This window comes from Rhopalosiphum padi, chromosome 1 (genome assembly GCF_020882245.1).
Source record: "Rhopalosiphum padi isolate XX-2018 chromosome 1, ASM2088224v1, whole genome shotgun sequence".
Classification (NCBI taxonomy): domain Eukaryota; kingdom Metazoa; phylum Arthropoda; class Insecta; order Hemiptera; family Aphididae; genus Rhopalosiphum; species Rhopalosiphum padi.
The window spans coordinates 42,665,041-42,691,414 of record NC_083597.1 but is presented as its reverse complement, the minus strand read 5'-3'; the positions used below and the strand labels follow the sequence as shown (position 1 = coordinate 42,691,414).

At 26.6% G+C, this 26,374-nt stretch overlaps 1 protein-coding gene across 1 annotated transcript in view; it reads right to left on the bottom strand.

Moving 5' to 3' along the window:
* Positions 1 to 26,374, bottom strand: part of LOC132932357 (semaphorin-1A) — a 168,456-nt gene that overhangs the window by 49,082 nt on the left and 93,000 nt on the right. Inside the window, exon 3 of the mRNA XM_060998702.1 lies at positions 9,163 to 9,259. Coding sequence (XP_060854685.1) covers positions 9,163 to 9,259 — 97 coding nt within the window. The remainder of the gene's footprint in view (positions 1 to 9,162; positions 9,260 to 26,374) is intronic.

Sequence of the window (26,374 nt, the reverse complement as noted above, 5' to 3'; positions counted from 1 at the left end):
TTTTATAAAAACATATGCTAGTATTTTGGTAGAACTGAAAATGTCATACATTATCGTTAAACTGAAGCTGGATACAAATAAAGTCTAAAACTACCCAAAACTTTGTATCTAAAAATAAAACAATTTTAAATAGTTCAACTACCCTCATTAAACTATAACTAATATGTACGTATATATAGCACAAGATATCAAGTTTTTTTTTTAATAATAAATTTCCATGATTTGAAAGGTAAAGGTATTAAATATACATAACAATTTATACATATTATTAAAAGCAAATGTATGCTAACGAAAAAAAAAATGTTGGTTAAAAAATTGTCCATAGAATTATATATGATGTACATTAAACTTAACATTTTAATATATATTAAGAATAAATTATATTTTTGAAATTGCAGAAAATCCATTTAATTATAGTAAGATTATTAAAGGGTTTAGAGGACATGAATAAGCTGGTTTTGTCTAGTACACTCAATATTATCTGTATAAAAACAATATTCGACCAGAAGCTTTTTTCCCGTGAGATCCAATTATCAGAAGCCGATCCAGCAAAGGTCTAGCATATGTTGTATGCACGATGTAGGGTATAAGCAATATTGGCTACAAGTTTGGTGGCAAGGGATTTTCTTCGCTTGGGGACCTCCCAACGCTCGTAAGATTGTTATTTTCACTTTTTCAATCGAACACCCCTTCTTTTGACCAAACTCCAAAGCAAATAAAACAATATATAAAACATATATCCAACTCATACACATACATGTACTATATACTATACACAAGGTAATAATTATGAGCAAAAGTCACCCAAACCCCATGGGGTCAGGGCGACACGGTAACTTTTTGGGAGACATTATTGATTAGGCTATATACAGGGTGGATCCTTATATATTCCACTGTCAGATAAATATGTGCTACGGTCGTAAACATTACTGCCCACCCTGTAATGTCGCTTGTATTCTTTTTCGTATCGTAAGTCCGCCAAATTTTCTTAATATTATAAAGTAACAAGAAAAGGCAGAAATCCCCACTTCGATATGACAGAAAGACTGATTGAATTTGAGCGTAAAAACTGAGAAAAATTTTCTAATGTCATTGAAGATTAACCTTAAACGGACTTTCTGTACATATATACGCATATTGCATAATTTTATTAGGTGCCTTTAGTATTTAAGACTTATAGTATTTTATATTTGAAGCTTCTACAATTTCCATTGATTTTCGAAATAACATATTAAGCAGATTTAAACCAGTAACATAATTATTTATCCAATCATTAACAATATGTGTGTTCAACTAGACATTATTTTCATCAAATTAAAACTTTAAAAGCAATAATCAATATTAATATACTGCAGATTATTTTAACATAAGACCCTCATAATCTCGAAAATCAATTAATCTCATTGGAATAAATAATATATTTTTAAGTTATTACTTTTAAAATTACTATATATATTTCAAGTTTTTTATATTTCGAAATAGAATATTTTTATATTAAGTTATATATATATGAAAATTGAATTTTAAACAAGTATCCTAAATTAGTTAATAGTTATAAGTATTTAAAGTTTTTATAGGTATATATAGTATGTCAACATTTTCGAGTTACCCTTATCATTCAACTAAGCAAATCGATACTAATCATAAAAACTTTAATTCTATTTAATTAACAATTTTTTTTTTTTTTTTTAATTAGATTTTATGGATCACATTATCAGAAAAACTGTCGTATGAAATAAAAAATGAGATGTTGTCTTTCAAAAGTATAACACATACATACAAATTATAGCTATAAAATAATAAAATGCATAATTGTTATGTATTATATTTAAAATATCATGAAAAAATACATTTTTAATATAGGTAATACTTTTCGATATGATGAGGGTTTTATAGTAAAATCGTATAACGATGAACAGATAACAAACATCCGTAATATTAAGTTTCAAAAAAATCAAATTAATAAGTATATTTTATATATACACATAAAGTAAGTCTTAAAGATTATCGACTACACTTTTAATTTCATTAAACTTTAAATTATAATTATTAGTAAAGGAATATCAAGGAATATATTATATATATATATATTGTGTGGATTATGACTAAGAAATAAAAACCAGCATCTTTAAAGTTTACACAAAAACTGTACATTATTAAAACAAATGTTTTGTGCTAATATGAATTTAGTGATAATTAAATTCATCGTTTCCGCTGTAGACAAAAATACCTACGTGTTTTTGTATTTATGTATATATATATATATAAATAATCTTGTTAATTAAAATATTAAATAATAATAATATAAATTGTATAATAATTAAAAATTACACGTTAAATATGCAATTGATATTTTAAATTAACGTAATACTATTTATTTATATACACTCAAATTTAAGTTAACAAATATCAAAAAAAAAAAAAAAAAAAATTATTATTATTTCATAACATAATATTTGAATATATCAAATGAGTTTATGCATTATCATATCATATCATATATGATCAATTAAACAGCTAGTCAGTAAAAACATCACATTGTAGTCAATATTTTACATTACAATATTATTAAGATAATTTTAAATTACATTCACATCACGTCTTATAGTTCAGTAAAACGATTATTATAATATCGTGTGAATCAATAACGACAATAACCATTTACACACGTCTATTATCCTGTGTTTGTTTTAAAGCAGAATTGTTCTATTACGAATGGTTCAAAATATCCTGTAATATAACTAGACAATTTACGTCAGTAAGAAAATTCAATGTCGTTGAAGTACTGTTGACACTCTTCAGAGATAACAGCCTACCCTACAATCCATTCCTTCATATTCGAGTGGCTTTGGTTATTACCTGACCGAAATTTTCAAAAGAGAAAATGCCTCACAAACGACATTTTCCGTTTTCGACGAATGATTATGTGCCGTTCATTTGTCGCTCTAACGAGGCATGCTTTTGTTCAAACGTCCATTCTTCTGTCCTTTACCAATATCAAAAAGCAACACATATATGTAGTGGACTTAGGGTTCATTTGTTTTTCGCTTAACGAGACATGATACCTCCCCTTATCATTCACTTCTTTTCAAACTGAAATATATCAATTTTAATCCTTTTTTTAAAATAATTTTGAAATCTTCATTTAGTGCATATTGAGTTTCATACATAAACAGATAAAAATAATATATGTAATTGTTAGAATAAATATCATGGTTAATCCTTTTTTTTTTTTTGTTATGTAATATCTATTTTATGATGTATACTTCAATAATGTTTTTAAAACAAATAATCGAATTGTTGAAAGTATAGGACATTACATTTCATACATATATTTAAAAAAACATTAAGTTAAAATTAATATTAATAAAAATAATAAAGAGTTTGAATGGATATCTTTATAATATAATTGAGATTTGGCGTGATAATGCATCACAATAATTTATATACATAATATTACTGTAAACTAGGTAATGCTTAAAAATCAGTAATCTAGTATGATTAATTTTATTTTGTATATGTTATGCTACTGTACTTTTTTCTTTTCAATGTATTATCAATATTCTGATACATTCAGTAAATAAATAAGAAATAATATCAACTGAGATACAATAATTAAAAAATAATTATTTTCTTCAAAAAAGATCATAAAAATATAGTTGAGCAGGTAAATGAATTTGTTTTGAAAAATAATAATATATAAAATGTCGAGCTAATAATAATTATAACAATAATGTTTAATTTAAAAAAAAGTTTGGATGCTATACATACCTACCTAAATTTATGATTATTCAATCCCAGGGTATTTTAGATTATATTAATAATTAATCTCCAACATTACTTAATCATCACTTACGATCTATTTTGCATGGAAAGCTTGACTATTATATTATATATATTTGTTTTGTAAAAAACGTGTTCGAAAACTGTGTATTAATGCTATAAATTAACAATATAAATATTGAGTATTTAGAATCAAGATTTTGATTTTTTTTTAAATAAAAAGAAAAAAATTCAGTTTAATGATTATAATGTGTAAGTAGTACTAAGTATAGTCGATTTAATAATTGTTTTTGGAAAAATCCAAGCACCGCATGGAACTATTTTTATTTTTATTTTACATGAAAATTGGCAGATTCAGATATATATAGAAATATATATAGAAATAACAATTGTTAAATACTCTTTTCGAATGTATAAATGAAAGTAAACAAAATGAGTAATACAAAACCATACATATTATAATTTTATAATATGGATGGTATTTAACATTAAATTATTATTAAATTTGATTCCAACTAGATATTCGTAAAATTAAATTAACATAACTTAAAGAAATGTTGGGAATCATCACGGAAAGAATTTAAAAAAAAAACACATTTCAATATACACCCCAATTAAACTTTTGTACAATTATTAAGATTATGTGAGTAGATGACTTGATTATTAAGAACTTGAAAGTCGTTTTTAAGAACTAGCAAACTTTCAAAATATTGTTTTTAAGATATGGTTTATGCCCCTATAACTAATTTTAATTTTAAACATTTAAACTTCAGAAAGGAGAAATTTGGATTGATGGATATATTATATAATATAATACTCAGAGATAAAATAACTTCTGATACAGAAGTTCAGCAATGTACCACCCCGTCCATTTAAAATTAATACTCTAAAAGTTCATTGTCAATATTTAATTATAAAACATCATAATTTATATGAAAATGAGAGGAAAACTAAAATAAAATATTCAAATTGACATATTATCGGAATTTTATACCGTAGTATACAATAAGCGAATTGCAGTAAAAAAATGTAATCTAATAACATAAATTATCAAAAATAAAATATATGCCGGACCCTAAAAAAAAAAGAAAGAAACACTTATTTAATCTTGCATTCGACGAAAGCTTTATGATTCGATTTATTAAAATAAGATTATTAGACAAAAAAATCACCCAAACACTCATCAAAAAAATATTATGGACATAAAAGGCCGGAATTTAACATCAGTGAATATACTATAATATAGATCCATAATATGGATTCCATACCTTATAAAAAAAAATAGTAAATAAATAAATACTTCATAATATTTTTAAGACATTAAAAATCTATAACAACTTGTTTGGATTTATACTAAGCATGAAAGAGTATTATAATGAAATTATTTTATCTATTATATTAATTAAATTAATATGTCTATACTGAATAAAAATAAATAAATAAAAAATAAAGACATCCATATTTAATACAGATTAAGAGTTTAAGTTTATTAAATTTAATTATACCTTTCTTCGTAGGTACTTAAATAATAATTTATTATTATAAAATATAAACGCAGTATAATAATTAAATAACGTCTTAAACTATACTTAATACAATAACTTTGTATAAAACAATACTAAAGATCAACAAGCCAAACGAAACAGAGAATACTAAATTAAACAAATTAAGAGTTTTTTAGTAAGATATTAACAGAAAATTTAAGCTAAACTTGAACAACAAATAAATGATTTTAAATGTAAAAAAAAGAATAATAAGATCCAACTAGTACATAAAACAAAAACCAAAATAAGGAATGAAAACAGTAACATAAAAATGTTTTAAAAAGTCATTAAAATAAATATCAAACAAAATTAAAATTAAATATAATTATAATATAATATCAATAAATCGGACAAAGGAAAATTAAGAAAACAACCTTCTAAATTCGAAAATATTAACAGTACCGTTATTTTTCATTAATGCTGATGAAATTTGTACACGTAAATCTAAAGTTAAAAATAAAAACAAATTCTGAGGTATCAAAAATAAAAATCATTTTTTTTTATTTTATAACTATATCTTTAAATTGTCATTCTTCTATTCCTGAAATTATATTTTCGGCAGTTGAGACTTCTTTTGTGCGAAATGTTATACTTAATCTTTTGATCTAGACTTTTCAAAATGCATTAAAAGCCCCCTTTTCGGGTGTGACGTGCCCGTATGGATAGGCAATTAGCAACGCCGTCCACGGGGCATTCTACGGACAGTTAATGGTCGCCACAGATATTGAGAGTTATACGATAAGGGTATGAGAAGGGAATGGCAATTACTGAAGAAACTGATCTCCACTGTGCTCGTTGCCCACGGCGAGTACGTGTTCAGGATTCCGAAATTTCGGACATGTATCATATACGAACGGCCAATTCTGTAGATTGCATGGGATTTCGATGATCCCACATTGACGACGAAAGTGCGCAATAATAATAATAATATGAAACATATTATATAAGCCGAGATCGGGAATCGACCAAAACACGTTGTCACATTTAACGCAGATATAGTGACGGCGATTATTTGCTTGGATTATTTGGGTACGCTGTGAATTCCAAAACGTTATCCGTGGGGTTTTGGAAAGAGGTGTATAGCCATTAGGGGAAAAAAGTTTTTTAGGTGTGAACACTGAGATTTCATGAATAATTCTGATCGTATAAACGTGTTCACAACAATCATTCTAGTAAATACTTTTTACCACTGAATTACCAATGAAAAAATTCAAAAACAATATAAAACTGCTTGCATCTAATTGAAACTAAAATTACCAAAATAAATTTTAAATGTGTAAACTAAAAAGGTATTATAAAAATGAACATTTGAACAAATATAAAATACATCATGCTTAACATAAAAATAGAACAATATAAGAAACTTTTTATCGACATATTTGATTGCCAATATCAAATTTCCAATAAAAAATAGTTATATTTCATCCCAATTAAAGAATTAATATAATGTAAACTTTGTTTGTGATTTCGTATTATATAATATTGAATAAAGCTTTATAGTATTTTGGGTTTAAAATATTTAGCATATAAAATATAACTAAACTTTAATTAAAAATGATGAACAAAGTGAAATGCTGCATGGTTAAAACCATCATTTAAATGAATTAATTCATTAAAAACTATTTTGGAACAGGAGGTTAAATTAAAAAAAAAATATTATGTAATCATATTATTTAAATAAAAGACAGTGTACATTCAGCGGAAATATTTTAAAATATAGTGGACAATGTGGTTGGAGTAACTGTGAATTATTATCGAGTGAAAATATGAAATACTTAAAATGTAAAATAGTACATTAGTATTTCGTATTCTCACTCGATATTAATTTACAGTTATTCTAACTATATTGTCCACTATATTTAAAATATTTCCGTTTAATATATTTATTTATACAATAAATAAAAGGGTATGAAAACTATTTTAAACTATTTTAAAAATATAATTTTAATTTAAAACTAAATTCTTTCATGAGGTTTTTATCCGAACGAAGAAGAATTAAAGTAAATTTCTGAACTCGACTGAGTATATATTCATGCAAATTAATTTATTTTAATAAAAATATCTTAAAATATGTTTTAACTTTGTTGGGTTATATTATTAATTCATTTAATATATAAAAAAACATATCTGACATAATATATCTAAATATACTAAGTACAGTAGGTACCAACTTTAATTTTGGAAACATTTGTATTAGGATAAATATTAACATATTGATAAATAATATAATCACTTAATATAACAATATTCAGTGAATAAATTCCATATTTTTTTTTGTTTGTTATTATATAATTTAAAAAAATATAAAATCTATAGCAAATTTAAATAAATACAGCTATAATTTTATATATTATAATGTATTTTGAGTAAAATAACAAAGTCACTTAGTTTTAGGAAAAATTAGAAAAAAAACTTATTTATTAAAATTAACCAAAAACAAAAGAAAAGTCTAAAAAAAACATCCGAATAATAAATAATAAATATTTTAATATCTTTTTGGCTCGAAAAAAATTATAAAGTTAATTAGAATAAATACTAAATATATTTTGAACGATTTAAATATTGCTTAATAACTCTTAATTCTATAATATTAAACATTAGATAAAAAAAAAATAACTATCGGATCATTTATAAGTTAAAAAATAAATCTTAAAAGTGATATACTACAACAAATATTCATTTTTATAATAATTCATGTTTGCTTGAATATGTATCACAATTTAAAAATATATTCGGAGCTATTAATTAATTTCAACAGTCATTACACGATAATTATGATCCCCCGTTAATGATTCAATTAACATCTCAATGCTATTACAAAAGCTTGGAATTTATTTCTAAAATGAACATTTATTTTATTTCATTATTTTAAAGTATAAAAATAATCAGTAGTGAAAATAAATATGCATCTTATTCAAAAAACACTATTCACATCGAAATATTATATGAATGTTTTCATTGCAAAAATATGAAAGTTAAAATAAATTGGAGAGGGCCGCTTTCACTTTTTACTTTACTCTAATGAAGAGTCTTTTGGAAGGTTTTTAAACATAGAGAACATGTACGTACTCAAAGAAACGATGAATACACCCCACGTAAATATAGCATATTACATTTGCTTACTATAAATATGAATTCATTTTAAACACGAATGTACAATATTTCTTTTCTTTTCTTTTCTTTTTTTTTTAATAAGTAAATATTCTTATCACTAAATAACATTTGAATACTTACAATATTAGTGACAAGGAAGTAAAGCGCTTTCTTGTACTTATATTTAGTAATAAGTACATATATATATCCTATAGGGGTAATAATAACTTAATATATAATACCACAAATTGTATACTATACACCATTATTATTTTTACCACAATATTACTTTTATTTGTTTTATCATAATAACTACATTTTGAAATTACTATAATTAGACTTCATTTTGAAAGTAAAGTATTTTGAACTTCAACTATACAAATATTTATTTTAAAAAGATATGATCGTAACTATTAATAAAACTGTAAAATCTGTAATATCTAAGTTCTCAATCAATATTTGTTAAGTTAGTTCAAAGTAAAGTCCACAAATAATTTGTTGACAACTTATAAGAAAATAATATTTCAGTTGTTGCTTAACTATTTAACACTATAATATTAAACATTTAACATGTACGAAATAAAAGTTATAAATGATAAATTTATGATATACCTTATAAGATAATAATAATTTAAATACCCCAGGTACTGTATGTTATAGTTAAATATATATCTACGAATAACTTAAATTATTGTAAGTACATATTATAAAAATTTTACATATTTTAATCAAAAATATTTACCTGGCTCCGATCAAAATATTGTTACCATCCCTGAGCAAAGTTTTAAAGTAATCCGTGTGTGTGTTGTTACCAGAAAATATCCTACTATGTTCGGACACTGAAATAATAAAAATAAATAATATTAGATATTTAACGAAATATACATAAATATGCACAATAATAATTTCAGAAATTTCTCGGTCTTAAATATAATAATTATAATAATAACTTGACATATTTTATTTATATTGAAGATATTTTTCAAAATTGTATTTCCTCGGGCTTTCTTACGCGAATGGTCCCCTACAAAATTCAACTTATAAGAGTTAATTCCAATACTATATATATATATCTATATATGTGTATGTATATATATATACCTAATATACATTAATTTATTCAATGCAATATTGGAATGTGCTTTAGTTATTCGTTTAACAACGAAAATAAACGAAAATTCGCACGTAAATAATATATAGTAAACCGCAGTTGTTTAAGATGATTGTTGCGATTTTCGAATTCTCATTTACTCGTCCACGTCATGCACCAATGGAACACTAATCCAGAATTTTTACCACAGTGATCGCTTTTATAGTGACAGTATTATTATGACCTGCAGCAATACCTACGTCAGACAGTCGTTACCACGTCGACAACTGAATACGCTACGTCGACTTTCAAATCGCAACTTGAAATAATAGCTACGATGTTTCCGTGCGTTTGGTTTTTTAAATATTATGAACACAGAAAAAAATCCGAATTAAATGCGAAATTACGTTTTGTCACAGAAGCATGTATTGATACACAGGCCCAGCCCAGCGACGAATAACGACAAGACAAATCGATGCTTTGAAATCGGAATACGCACGCAAAGCCGAAAATAATATATATTCTTATTTGAAATATACGTAACGTTGCCGCCATCACCACCACTCTCACTGCATATAACAACAACACGGGAACCATCATACTACTAATACCACTAATTCCATTGTCATCAAGATGCTTTGCCTCTATCATTCTCTTTACAATTTGACTTTCAATATTTTCACGGAAACCCGTCACAACTATCATATTATAATAGTTTAATATTTTAGATTATTACAACTGTTATACGCATAAGACTAGCTTATATTTAGAGAGCTGTGCGCTGATGATATTAAAATATTTATAACATTCCGCGATAATGACACGTTTAATATTTTTATATTTTTAAAAGGTATAAGTAAATATTATTTTATTATTTTGTATGACATACTTTATCTGTGAAATAATTTAAATAAAAACTTGGCGATTGAAAGAAATGTACCTATAATCACACATTTAATTTTGATAAGCAAAGAAAACAGATTTTTGGAATCGAGTAACGAAATTGCATAACCGAAGCGCCGTGTTTAAAACTTGTCGGAAAAATACCATCGGCAACCAATAGAAACGATTTTATTATTATAATGATTTTATTTGTGTAATCGTGGAGGATGCTAAGAAGCCAATACGAGTATGCCTGTTCATGTTCATTTGTTAAATACATCATTTCGGCATAATACGAGTGTACCACGAAAATGACAAAAGAATATTTATTTTGACAGATGCCAGCAAAACGAAAGATCAATAAAATAACATAATATTGTATATTGACGATGACTTGGCAACAATAATTATGGTTTCGTTAGGATTTTAAAATATAAAATATTTGTATTATTAATATTACAACAAATACATTACAAGAAATTTCACCTCGAGATATGTAAATAAAAAATAATATGTTTTATCATTTTAATTTTAATATGATATAAACGCATCATAATTTAAATAATAATAATATTTATTTAATAAATAAATAAATTCATTTTAAAATCAAAATTTAATTTCTTCTTAAGTCAGTAAAAACATAATACTAAACCGATCTGATTCACGTGCATTTTTTTTAACCTGTTCAATTAATTTTAAACAAACCTTTTTTGGCCAACTGTACAATTTAAAATTATTTAATAAAATACTTTTAATTAAAAATATATAAAATATTTAAATTAAACTATTGTTGTTTCCTCTCAATACGAATGAATAACAATATTATTTATTAAAATATATATTTAAAAAATAAAAATTCCTTCTATAGTATATTATTTTAGTATTTTTTTTTTTACATAGTTTAAAAAGTTATACATTTTAAACTGAATTACGAAATAATCTACATTATTATCAACATTTTAAGTAATTAATACATATTGTATACATTATTCATATTGTAAATAAGTCGGCTTATATTAGGTATATTATAACGATATGCTGTTTCGCATAATTTATTATGATGTTTGAAAAATGTTTTAGTTTTGTACATTTAACAAGTAATATTATTTTTACAAATTGCATTTTGTCAAACAGTCTAACCACACATGAAAATCATGGACAAAGCTGGGATCTTAGCTGATTATTCAAGCGTAGAGTGAGACGATTTTCAACACCCATTCAATTGTCCTCCATTCGTTTCAAAGTTTTCCAACCGAAAAAAAGAAGGAAAAATCGGAGCCATTTCTTTTTCTTTTCTTTTTTCACAACTTGTATATCCGGTGACGATTTTTCGTCCACTATAAACCTTTTTATAGCGTATAGACTTTGTCGATGTTCAATCCATCTAAGTTCTAAGTCTGCCAAGTTGTCTCATAAATATTGCAACTTCGCTACCAACCATAGTACCAGATAACAGCAATATAATATAGTAAAGGTCAGTAAATACACGATATTCAAGCACAGACATCATAATAATTCCCAGACCAAAACCGTTTTTATTTTACGTTTTGTATTAGTATAAGTTAAGTGCAATAAACAATTGATTTTATAGAACTTATTACAAATATGTATTATTATCAATAGTATATATTTATATGTGTAAATATGTTTCCTGTCTACACGAAGTCCCTCGATGATGTTATTTACTAAGCATTTAATGATAATTTCTTCTGCGGTATCTAATTTGATAAAAAAAGCGTTCCATGAGTTCCAAATAGCTGATTTTTACATTTTATTTAGTAAGTATTTTTTTAAGAGGTAGTAGGAACATTCGGTATTATTCGAGTTAGTATTTTAAACGTAAAAAAAATTACAGTAAGTATACAAAGAAACTAAAATAAAACATTTTAAACCTAAGATAGATACATCGTATCAAAGTAAAAATGTACTGAATAAAATAAAAATAAATAGACGATTTATATGCTATATTAAAAAATACTGAGTTATTGATATCTGTGAATTCTCACGAGACGCTCCTCTATACTATGATCGACTTTGTATTATTCTTGTTTAAAAATTTTTTATAGAGAACAATCCTATTTGTCTACATGTATTTTTATGTTACGAAAGCGTAATACACCGCGACAGAGATGATGATGATGATGATGATGATGATGATGATGATAATTTACCGAGAACACTGAACTACATTTACGGCAGCGGGGTGAAATACAATGGCGTTTCTATTGCTCTGTCGCAGCAAAGTAACTATGTTTAGTGAAACTTTCAAGTTCAAAAACGAATACAAACGTTTATCTACAACTCTTTATATCTGCGTATTATATACGCTTATGTCCTTTAGTGAACGGCAACGATAAAACTTCCGTCCGGACGTCCGGAAAACGACATGCATCTGCCTCTTGGCAGATGCCGAATCATATATGGCGCGCGCTAGAGATATCCGAGCGTCGATGTGACGCAGCCCCTAGGGTTGGTTTTGATTAAATTCGGCCAATGTAGTTTGCTTTCTAGCGAGCGCCATTCCCCGGCAATATGGCAACGTAAAAAAAAAAAAAATGCTACGAGAACGATACAAAGGGAAAGAAGTGCCGATTGTACGGATGCCAAGGAATAGAAATTCGAGAGTTAACGTTTCGGATGTAAATGACTTGGCACTGTTGAGGCACTTATAGGAGCTCTTGAAAATAGACAACGCCGACAGTGAGAAAAACATTACACGCGCTTGAATACGTATGACATTTGATCTAATAGTGATATAATAGATGTTTTCGTTCGGAAAAATATGTAGGTATATTTCTACCAGTGTATCATCAATTTAGTCAGATGCTCAACTGTCACGTTACATTTTGAAAAAAAAAAAAAATACGAAAAATGTAACTTTTTTTAGGCCATTTAAATTAAAGTAATTAATTTTATGTAAAAAGAAAACCCTAACATCTAATAACTTACTTAATTAATCAACAACAACAAAAAAAAGTACAAAAGGCAAAATAATAATTTTTATTTATCTCTTTGTTAAAAACAGCAGGAAAAATATTCAAATTGCGTATGATATAATAATAATTATGATAATATAACAAAATTTAGCAAGAATAAGAAAAGAAATATAATGTGTCTTATTTTACGAATATTAAATGAATAAAAAATATAGTTAATTGTATGTTTTGCAAATAGATAACAAGGCGATTAGTAGACTATACGGTTAAATGTTATAAAGACAACTTTTGCAGAATTAGTTTAAATTATCGCTAATTATACCATTCCATCAATGATTATGTTATAAAGATGTTAACAAAACACGCAATAAATTCACATGCAATAACAAAATTTTATGTTCTTGTTTTAATATTCACCAAGATTATTATCTAAACATTTTAATGTTTTATGTAATTAGAACGGTTACTTCGTTTTTCTGTCATAACTTGACTATTACTTACCAATGAAGTACTTTATACCCTTGTATTTATCAATGTCGAGGATAGCGAAAACAGATTTTAAACTCAACACAAAACAAAATAGCAAATCCGACGTCATTACAATGACATCTCGTTTATTATGCTCAACAAAGTTTTCATTTAGGTTGGGGCTATTAATTTTTTTATATCTAAACTCTCCAATGTCAGCCATAACTAGCTATTCATTCGGGTAACGATTCCGGTTTTGCTTACTTTCTTATCGAATTTTAAGCATTGTAACAGATCTCTAAAGGGCACATCATTTGTTAAAGGTTTGAAGAAACAAATTTAGATATTACTGCGACGCAGTAACTAGGTCATTACTTTGAGAGCATTAGTTATTTAAACAAGTATTTCGGTTGAAACGTGAATACTAACTATTTATGTATGTATACAAAAACAACTTTTCCACTACTTCCCGGCGCCTGCACTAATGGAATTGCATCGAGAATTTAAAAACGTAATCATCCTACAATTTGTTTTTAAGAACTAACGCAAGTCCTGTAGTTGTGTATTTGTTATTTGTTCGTCGTCTACATCTGTAATAGGTACATCTAATCTAAAACGTATCTTTATAACGGTTAGACTCGCCGGTAAATGTGTGTATACATATATAAAGAGAAAGAGAGAGCTAATGTTAACAGTAATATTTTCAGTAAACCGAATACATTGTCATCGAATTTTGTGAGCATTCTGCAGAGTAGCAACGTCCAAAATGACATTTATCCACTCCAACATACACGATTCGTCTTAAATTCTGTCAATGCAGTATAAAATACAAGCTGACATAGCCCACTGGTTGATTACCTTGCCATACTTTACAACGGTCTTACAATTCAATACGGTCAACAATAACATATTGCCTGTACATATCATCCTCCCTAACATCAGGCTAGTCCTTTTCATGTCTACTTCCACTGTCCAAATTTCTACCAACACCACAAAACACCACAATAGAAAACACTGGTATAAACAAAACATTAAGCTATTAAATACACATCTATTTTTATAAATGTATAAAAAATTAAAAATATATATATTTTTTTTTTACAATTACTGGCAGTCATTGAACATTATGCATGTTCTCAATGATCAAATAATAATGTTCACTATTTAATAAATATCTGCTGCAGAAACTAGAAATTAGTAATGGATATCTGCTACCGATACCGTTGCAGCGGCGTTGACTTAATCATTCTTTATGTCCATTGTTTGCAAAATAGCACGCAGTTTTACGTAAGTAATCGGGCAATTATTTCCGGATAACGTCCTTATTTTATATTGAACGAAACTGGAAAATCCGTCTAAAGATCTCCGAAGACACCGAGCACATTGACATGATATAGGCCAAGTAGGGAGAAATAAAAATATGTGACTGTTTTTCTTAAATTTTTAATAAATTAAATTAATTCCGTCGTTTTTAGTGTTTAATTTTTTTTTTGTAAAAGTATTTGTTTTTTCTATTAAATCAATGATTAAAAGTCATTAAAATTAAAATGATACATGTTTATTGTTTATACCCATATATATAATTTAATGTTGTATTGAATACTTAATAAACACATAGGTATTATAATACATTGTTTTGTTTAATACAGCGGCTCCTGTACTTTTTAATTAATACATAAAATTATTCGACATGTATATACATTTCAAAAGTAGGTTAACGCGAGGGCGTAACTTCAATTGTTAGTTATGTATAATAAAAATGCATTTAAAATTTAAAAAAAAAATACAAAATATAAGTTTAAAAAATATATTTTTGAATGATAAACAGAAGTTTATTATTTTTTTACGCATTTATAGACTCAATATAGTTGCCACCATAGTCTATTTAAGCGTATTGATCGTCAATTGTATATATGTAAGAACGAACTTCAGCCAACAAGAATGTTACGCACAAGAAAAATGAAGGGAAATCGATGTGTAGAAGATATTTAAAAAGGAAAAAACGCTGTCAACCCTCCAGTAAGAAGGAGAAAAAAGACAGAATGTTAAGTACGAATAACTAACGTAAGAATGGAGTGATCGAAACATATAGAATGTTAATATGATATTTGTAAGTATCGCGGGAACACATTTCTTGGAAAATTCCAGTTTACGGGAATACAATCATGTATTAAACATAAAAATGTGTGAACAAAAACTAAATCGATTTGCAATTAGAAGAATCTTCTTTGCATACGTAATTTACCAAATGAACTATGTAATAAAAAAAAAAATAAAAAGGGAAAACTATAAAAAAAAAAGAGAGAGAGAGAGAGAGAAAGAAACGTTTAAAATTAAAAACTTCTTTTTATTGCACATTGCCGATTCGTGATAAGAATTAATAATATTCATTTCGAATACAATTTTAAAATATTTATTTGAGTTTCTCTTTATAAATACCATACTTTTCTTTTAGGTATAATCAATTTATATGACTAGAAAATGTGTATAGTGTTAAAACTGAAGTTAATATAGGTACTGAAAAGTTATATAATGAAAATTAAAGTAGGCAAACATAATTTTAGTAAAGTTTACGATCTAGTACAAAGAGGATATAAATTAGGATTTATCAAAGATAAAATAATTATGTATAATGTTAAACGAACCAAGCATTAAAAAATCAATCTTACCAAATTAATTATAGGATCCGTCAGGTTAGATTAAAATATAATATATATTTAGTACTAAAATAATATCAACCGTTAAACGCTAAATAGAGAAAAAAATATTAATTCATCACAGTAATTAAACCAAGAAATGTTTATGCACACAATTTCTCCCTCTAAATTAGGATTATAATATGTTATTCTTACACAGCTTTGAAACCACAACGATTCACTCTCTCAATACGTTATCCAGAGGATCGAAAACCCAAAAATAAGCCAATTTGATGGGTATAAATGTAGAGCAGTAGGCTTAATTTATATTCATATACAAAACCTAAGGGTGTCGTCTTTATACTCCTTATAGTCTTAAGTGTCAAAACCAAATGTTTAAATAGCTGTATCGAAAAAATGTGCTACTGCCGGTTCCGTTCAATATCACAGTGAAGAGTTATCTGATTAGAACTGTGTTATCTTTTTATAACCACATGCGATTGAAAAAAATATATATTATATGCATGTTAACATACAATTAAATAACATAAAAGTATAATTAATAAACAAAATACAAATAGAATAAAATAAAATAAAAAATGATTTTATGCAAAAATGTTTAATAATTCAGTAAAATGTTCAGTTACCAGAGCCTTCTTTGACATTATTTCAGTAATACATAGATGGGTGAACCATTTTAACATCTATAATACCTGCAATGGTTGTATCAAATGAATATTATAATTTTCATATTTTACACTTGTACGATAATATGCATTTTGCATGACTAAAAATAATAGCTATCGGACATTAAATCAATTAAATTACACACTTGATCATTTACATTTATATATATATATCACTGTAGCAGTTTATTACAAATTAGTTTGAAATAATCATAACTAAAATACTATACTATAAACTATAGCTCTAAAGGTATATTATTATCTGATTGTAAGAGTCTCTTCAACTGCATTGTTGTAATAGAAAAATAAAACAGAATGACATAAAAATTAATGTAATATTGTAATATGCAGCTTAAGTAAATTATTGAGTAACTGCAAGAGAATAACTGAATAAGCCATACACTTTGCAGTGATAGGACGAACTATTCTGAGGCTCTCGTATTATTTATAACTTTGTCTTTGTTTCCTTTCTCGAACTACTCACTTGATATTGCATAAGTAGTAATTAATAATCTAAAATGGAAGACAACGAAATTTAACTACAATAATAATTATTGTTCCTCATTTCTCCAATGACATTTAATCATTAGCTATTTCTCAGTTAGAAAATAATTAGTAATCACTAATCACGTATAAAATGGTAAAGTAAGAAGGATACTATGCAATGTATTACTAAATTATTTCATTTATTCACTGTTTTACAATATTATAGCGTATTTATAAAATGTAATTAAATTTAGGTTTACTTTAGGAAAATTAATAAATGCGCCTATTTACGCTTGTAAAACACATATTTTTTATTTTTAAATTATGTGCTAGTCTTAAAAATAATATTAGACGAAAATATCTGTCAAGTCAGATACAATTATTTAAACAAAATAAAATTAGTAGGTATGATAATTGTTAAATCTAATATATTAAAATATATAAAATACAAATAATACATTGATAACCCAACCGTATTAAAATATATTAAACAAATGCATTATATTCGTATTTCATTTAAATTGGCATTATATTATGTAATATTATTAACTGTAAGGATTTATTTAACATCACGATTATACACAATACAAACCGATAACCAACCCTTCAATTGCATGACAGCCAACTGGAATGAAATAGATAACAAAATGTTTCATTCTCGGGATCTTAGAAAAAAGAAATAGGGGACATCATATATAATATATATACATCATATATCATGGACCCTGATCTTCATTGAATAGAACTTTAGGAACAAAATATTACTCATCAATGTCCAAGCCATTTATCGAGAGCTATTTTATAGTATTCTATACACTAATGATTTTTCACAATTTATGAAGACTTAAATAAAATACGTTGAATACATTCATGCATCAACTTTGAATTCCGCGAACGATTTAATAGTTTGTATGTCAAACAAAGATTTTAAATATTTTTTTCTTTGAATTTTAACTTTATACTCTTCTAAAGCACAAATAAAATGTATATTTTATTTGTAACGCCAAAGTAATTACATTTTACGATTTTCAGAATTCATGAATATTATTCAAAATTATACCTTGTGGTTGTAACCTCTCAGTAATATATTACGTTAAAATTGTAAAAGTAGGATACACATATAATATATTCAACACTGCTCTCAAAATTGTAAACAAAATGTTGTATCTAAACATGACCTCTATTTAATTAAACATGTATAAAGTATACACGATGCATGATGTTGTTGGCTAGACAATTATGATTTTAATTATTTGTAATAATTAAATTTAAAAAGTAATAATAATTAATTTCCATTCTTATTTTTCTTGTTTTATTACATATACCTATCACAGTATACCGAAAGTGAATAATTTTAAATATTTATTTGTAAAAGACGATTCATTTATAGTTAATATTGTAACATATTGATAGGTATATTACAAATATACATTACTAGTTAAAAAAAAAAAAAAATAAGGTATTTCAAGATCGCGAGAAGGAGGACCTGCGCTCGTACACAATCGCATTAAGACCGGGGCGTTATTCAATCGTACTACCAAAGAGATTATAATATAAATCTAATTATAGTGCATACAGTTTGTTAACAATTACTCACGATGTAAAATCGTAAAGCCAGTGTAGGGCGTGATTAATGATGTATATGTATATTAAAGATAGAGAGACGCCCTCGATATTAACGTCGGAGTTCAACAAATTTGAGAAGGATCGATGGGGCCTTATTGAAACGAAGAGAAGACAGCGCTATGTAGACGGGGCTAATTTTTGCGCGCGTGTCTTTACCCAATATTGAAATCAGAACCCGGTTTTTTCTTTTTTTTTTTTGACAGGATATATACACGGGGGGAGAGGAGTTGTGGAAAATGAAGAGAAATCGTCGGTCGTCTGTGATGCCATTTATAAGGATTTTCCATCGGCCTCCGCCACCCGCCGAGGTCGACGACTGTTCTGTACAGGGCGCGGCGTACATCGTATATATACATATAATATGGTACGCGCACGGTACCGGCGCGACGGCGACTTTTGATTAATTTCGATTATCCTCCGCCGCCGTTAAGCACGTGGAAGGAACGCATTGCGTCAGCTGCAAAACGATGGCGTGTTTTGACCTACACCCTGCTCGCGTCGTCCTCCGCGAACGATATACACTCCATGACAACCGTGTAAGTCAAGTTATATACTATTATGCACGAATATCAAAATATGGCATATTACACGTAAGTGCAAACCGTTTTGTGATCGCAGTGATTAACTAGTAAATATAGAATGTTTGGGGGGGTACCCGCGAACAAAACGACCTAACCTATAACCTAATAACCCTTTTTGGCCGATGACATTCATAGGGAAACACACCACGGTCATTATACTGTACCTACGCGTATATAATGTATAATATCACCTTTTGGATCGTGTAATTATGGGGTTTAGTTAATATAACGACATCGTTACACCGGGGAGGGGAAGATAAAAATTAAATTAACATGCCGCATACAGTATACGTTGTATCTACGCGTGTGTCGCGCCGTCCCGCCATGATTACATAAATTATCGTCGTGAACTTAAGAAATTCTCGATGAACATATACATACATAAATTATCAGATATATTTTATATAATTCATCGTTTCAAGTTACAGACAAATGTTATACATTGCTGTTGGGAGAACGAAATGAATGCAAGCAATTAAACAAAGTAAACAACGCAGTATAATACTATATACAATATTAACAGACACAAACCACTATAAATTGAGATGCGAAATAACGAAGAGTATGTAAATGGCAAGTTTGTAAACAATCATACAACAATTATTATTACACTATCACAACACGTCTGTTTAAAATTTGCAAAGTTATGATCCTCAAATATTTGGCTACACAGTAGAAGTGTAGAACAGTACTGTGGTATAATGCAGGATGTTATATATATATATATATATATATATATATATATATATATATACCTACCTACTTATTAAACTACCGTTGTTTCATTCGACAAAATATACAGACGCGAAATTAAAATACTCTGTTGAGCGCTGCGGTCGAAATTACAAAAATTAATTTAAGAACTTTTGTTACTACATATAGAAAACCATGTATTTTTCAAATTGAATAATTTAAATATTGAAAAAAATTACTATTAAAAATAAACTTTATTGAGTATTTTGTTCTATTGACACGTATTATAACACTATATGTGCAGCTGATAGAATCACGATCTTATTGAGTAGTTAAAATTATTTAATTCATACACAACCAACACTGATTAAAGAAATTGCAGAAAAAAAGCAATGAATATCGGAGAGGTGTGATTTACATTTCAAAACTAACTTTTAAGGTACCACCACTATTGAGTGTGTCTATTCTGGTAAAAATTTGGTTGTATAATTTTACTAATTTCTTGGACTTCAATTAATTAGGTCACTGGTAGTCCAAAAAGGGATAGAATATTTATTGAAATTCCATCCCTATAGATATATACGCTGGTGGCGGCGGTAAAATGAATATTCATTGCAGGACCGGGGATGCGACGACTGCTATTGTTCAAATAAGAGTTTCTAACTCGTCGGAAACGATGTGCGCTAATGGATTTTGTATGCATGCTCATAAAATAATCGGGTGACTGACATAAAAAAGTTTGATTAGAATTACTTTTATTCGCCAGTGTCACACGTATGTTATACCAACCAATAACTACGTTTGGATACTTGATTAAAATTTAAAGCACGATTCACGATTAATTCGATAACGATGGTTGTACGGTTGATGAATTCACCCTGACGTTGCATAATATGCATAAATGAATCATATACTGCAGTTAGGGACAAAAGAGATAAAAATAATTTCAATGACGGTAGGTCTATCGTTATTTATTGTGTACGGTTTTATTTACGAGTAGTACTTACTGCGATTTCCTGGAGACAAATAATTTAATCTGATTAAAAATAAAATGCTTGTAATATTTTATTAATTTTAATTGTTAATACTATTTTTTTTATTTCATTTACCTTTAGATTGTGAGCTGATCGACGGATATATTATAGGTTTCAAATTGATGTATGGGTTTTTTTTTTTGTGCACCAGCTGTCACCTTTAGGTCCAGTTAAAAGCTTCAATATTTAGTTTTAAGGGCAGTTTTGGGTAGCAAATTGAATCTATATTGTACTTTTAGAGGGAGTAAAAAGTACAAAGTTCCAGCACTTTACAAAATAATCAGAAAAATAAAAAAATATGGGAAAACGGTAATATTTTCGCAACACTAGTTTTTGACAAAATCGATTTTCTTTTCTTTTATCGTCTTTAAAAAACGAATAAATTCAGTACTATAAACGCCATTTTCATAAAACATTTATACAAGAATATTTTAGACAATATTACATCATTTGTTTACTATTTATATTTTATTATCATTTATGTTAAATTATTTTCCTGATTATCGTTGATAATTTTTATTTTATCAGTCAAAGAACTTGATAATATATATATATATATATATATATATATATATATATATATATATAATACAAGTATCTCATAGTTTAGTCTCTCAGAAATTAAAATACATAAATCAAAAATGTTTGTAAATAGTAGGCGATTTTTTTTTATGAGCGTTTGAAGTCAAAATTATTAAAAAAAAATTGTTGAAATCACAAAGATTTGAAAACTAATTTGTAGTTCAATATTCATAAAATTTTAATTTTAATACTTTAGGTCTGGAAAATTTAATACAGGATCTCTTAAGTTGACTAACTGGAATAAAAAGTTTTGCGTGAAGCCACATAAATTTGTTGATTAGAGTTTGAAAATCAATTATAAACATTTGAAATTTAAATTATGGTCTACCTAATTGGATATTTTAATGAAAAATAACGAATTTTCCATGAACAATTTTAGTTAGTTTGTTGTAATTTAAAAATCATTAATCATACATAAAATTTACACTATACAATTAGGTTATTTTATATATACTGTGATATTTTCTAGATATTTAGACTATCAAGCTATTTACATCGTTCTACGGTACATCCATATTGACTTATAAGTTAATAACTACCTATACTATGACAAATATATTTTGGCGAAAATGTATTCAAATGCCGATTTTACATAATACAAAAATAAAATTACTGCAATTAACAATGCATTTATATATATATAATATATATACAATATGATTAAGCTGATACACCGTCTTTTCCGCTCAGAATCATTTTCCATATAAAATAATTTGCCTTTTAATTCAAATTTAGTACATCCAATGAATATTATATGAATCATAAAATGACCAACTCAATGACGAAGTACTCTTGAAAGCTAATATATTTTAGAGGGACTATCTTAGTTTTTTTTTTTTATTATTATTACATCTAATTTTATACGACACTTATAACAATAATAAATATATATTTATATTCATACAAATAGAAATAACAAATTTAAATTTATCAGTTTTCACCAAACACCGACCAATTATACAATATTTTTTTTTTCATGGAATATAGTAAAATCTCATTTTATTGTACGAAAATAATATAAAAATATAATAATTATTTTATGTTAAAATATACGAAAATAATTGAGAAATTCTGAATTACGCAATACGCATTAGCTTTAGTTACAAGCATTTTCATCATTATTAAACATAAATTATACGTAACGAAATTTTATAATTTATAAGCAATGTATTTAACATAACAAAGGCCATTGAAAATAATTATTTACACAATTGCTATACTAAAAATATATTTTAATAATCTATTTAATTAGCTCTACAAAAAGAAAACTATAAAAAACAAGAGCCAAACTCAGAATCCACTCCAATAACGAACCCATCCCTAACCCCCCTCCTCAAAAAAACATATATATAAAATAACAGGATACAGTTTTTAAACATATAAATAGATTCAAATTTTAAATAAAATATTATTCATGTAATGAAAATAAAAATTATTAATTTCTAAAATTACTCGTATATTATGTATTATATTTAAAAGTAAAATATAAACATATAATTTAGTATTTCATAATAGATAATATAAGCTATTAACTGCAGATTTTTAATAACGACAGTAATCATAGTTTTATCAAACTGAAAATAAATAATTAGTTCACTTATTATAAATAAAATAAATACTGAAATAAAAGGTCACAATAAATCTTAAAATTTTAACAGTGGACAAATTGAGTTTCAAAACCTATTTGTTCTATTATTATTATGTAAAATGCATTAATATCAGTTCGCTCTCGCCCTTTCGAAGTAAAATGAATATTAAGAAAACAATATTAATTAGCTACCAAAAACAATCATAATTGAATTCCTGCTAATGTATTTTCATTATTTATTTATACAGGATTAGATCACAATTAGTGAATTAGTTAAATAAATAATGAGCAATTAATTAAACTATCATAAACGAATACATCATAAAATTATTTAATAATGAGAAAGTTCCATTAAATAAATGACAAATTCACGGAAAAAATATTTTGTATAAATCAATAAATATAATTTGTATAGAGATATTATGAAGTAACAACTTTTTTTTTTAAATTTCGTGTGAAACGCCACAGAAGCTTTTAATCTGTTTTAAATCTATACAAGCGTTTCGTAAATATTATACAAATAATTTACATAATGCTATAGTATTATTTCAACGGGGATATATGTATATATACTATATACTATTTATATATAAACATTTATTATTATTATTATTTTTTTTTTTTTTTTAACGTCACCCTAATTTGAAAATAATCACCAAAGTCCATCAGAGATTTTTTTCAACAGATAATATAGAAACAATTCGTAGGCGTCTAATTAAACAATGATAATACTTAACTTGAAGTTAATATCTCAATTAAAGAACCAACAACTGAAAAACATAATCGAAATATCATAAATAAAGTTGTTATCTAGTATTGATCGATGAAATTTCCAATAATAAAGATATTTTAATATGTGAATATACTATAATTTACATTATACATTTGTATTATATTTATTTCATAAAATATCGCATCATTGTGTAGCTAGGTCACTAGTATAATTATTTTTACGAAATTACTCGAAACACATCGTGGACTAGAAGCTTAAAACCATCCAATTTCACGGTCGGTTCGTTTTTGGGGCGAACACACATTATCCTGAGAGCCGTCGGAAGTTACCCACGAGATAACGGAAGCACATGCAAGTCCAAAACACAGCAAATAGAACGATGGTGTTTTTTATAATATATACATTTTTTTTTTTACATTTTAGATTACAATATAATATATTAATATGTATAATATTTGCATAGAACCATTAATGTTATATATATTTTTTTTTATTTCGACCACAACATTCACGATCACAAAAATATGAAATCTGACTATATATATAGACGAACAACAAAGGGAAAATAAGGGATTTATTTTGTTAACTCCCGACAGCAAGGGCCAAAATCTCCATTCGCCTCGCCACCGTAAAAACCATGAAAGTCAAGACGAGGGAAGGGACCGCAAGCCTTCACGCACTGCCGCACACGTTATATTATGCGAGAACACGGTCCGATGGGCCAGAGACACGCAGGCCTAAAGTACGCAGATGCACACACGCGCCACGGTCTTGCGTGCAACCAAATGATACATTATTCTTTGGGATTATGTCAATAATAAAACCCGAAACGATTTGTACACATACAATATGATTACCAATAAAAACGTATCAATACACTCAAGGACGAACAACTTTAAGCAATAAAAATATTAAAGTCCTTGCACTGTAATAAAGACAAATTATTTATACAAGATAATTTAATTTACTTAATGTACGAAAAATACAAATACCGACCAACTTTATTCTGTATTTAACAAAACGAAAAATTGATGGCAATCATTATGAAAATATAAACCGCTACGTGAAATACAATAATACTATTATACTATTATTATACGTTTGGTATTTGAAAATCTATATGTATTCTTTTAAAACAATAAAACGTTAAATTGAAAATAAAATAACTTTTGAGGGTACAGTGGAGTTTTTTTTAGGTCATGATTGTATTTTTCGTAGTGAAATTGTTTAGTATTTCCATAACATTAAAACCCGAGGGCCCTGGGTATATAATAATTAAAATTGAATGATGTGAGAACATATATTTTATGACAGTACAACTGAAACTAAAAATATCAATGAAAAAATAATAAATCAATACGTACAGGGCGTTTTCATCCTTTGTTTTTATAAAGTATTATTCATACGCCATGAACAATATATATATATATAACTGAATATTTAAAAACTTTGAGTAATATATAAAGTTCAAGAAAACCTAATACATAAATAAATAGACTTCCATGCCAAGTAACTATTATGCGTCTTATTTCCTCCATTTATTCATATGTCCTTCAAATCATAATTTATTTACGGTATGGATACAGAAAATTCCTATAAATAATAATATATACCAGGAGCATTGACTTATTTATGGAATTTAAACGATGTCTAAAAAATACAATTACAGCAGTTGCATTTAAATTTATGGAGAAAAGGAATAGTAGGTATTTAAATATTTCACCGTACACTATAATACTCGGTCTCAATATAACAAACAACGTTATACCACTATATACCAACGTTTTCGCTGTATAAATGTCATCACTACATTATAATGGGATATTTGTATTTCCATACCAATGTTTTATATTATTTAATATGTATGTGTTTATCTCACTCACGCATATATATATACGTTAATGTGATAAGTAATGTAACCCTATTGAGTTCA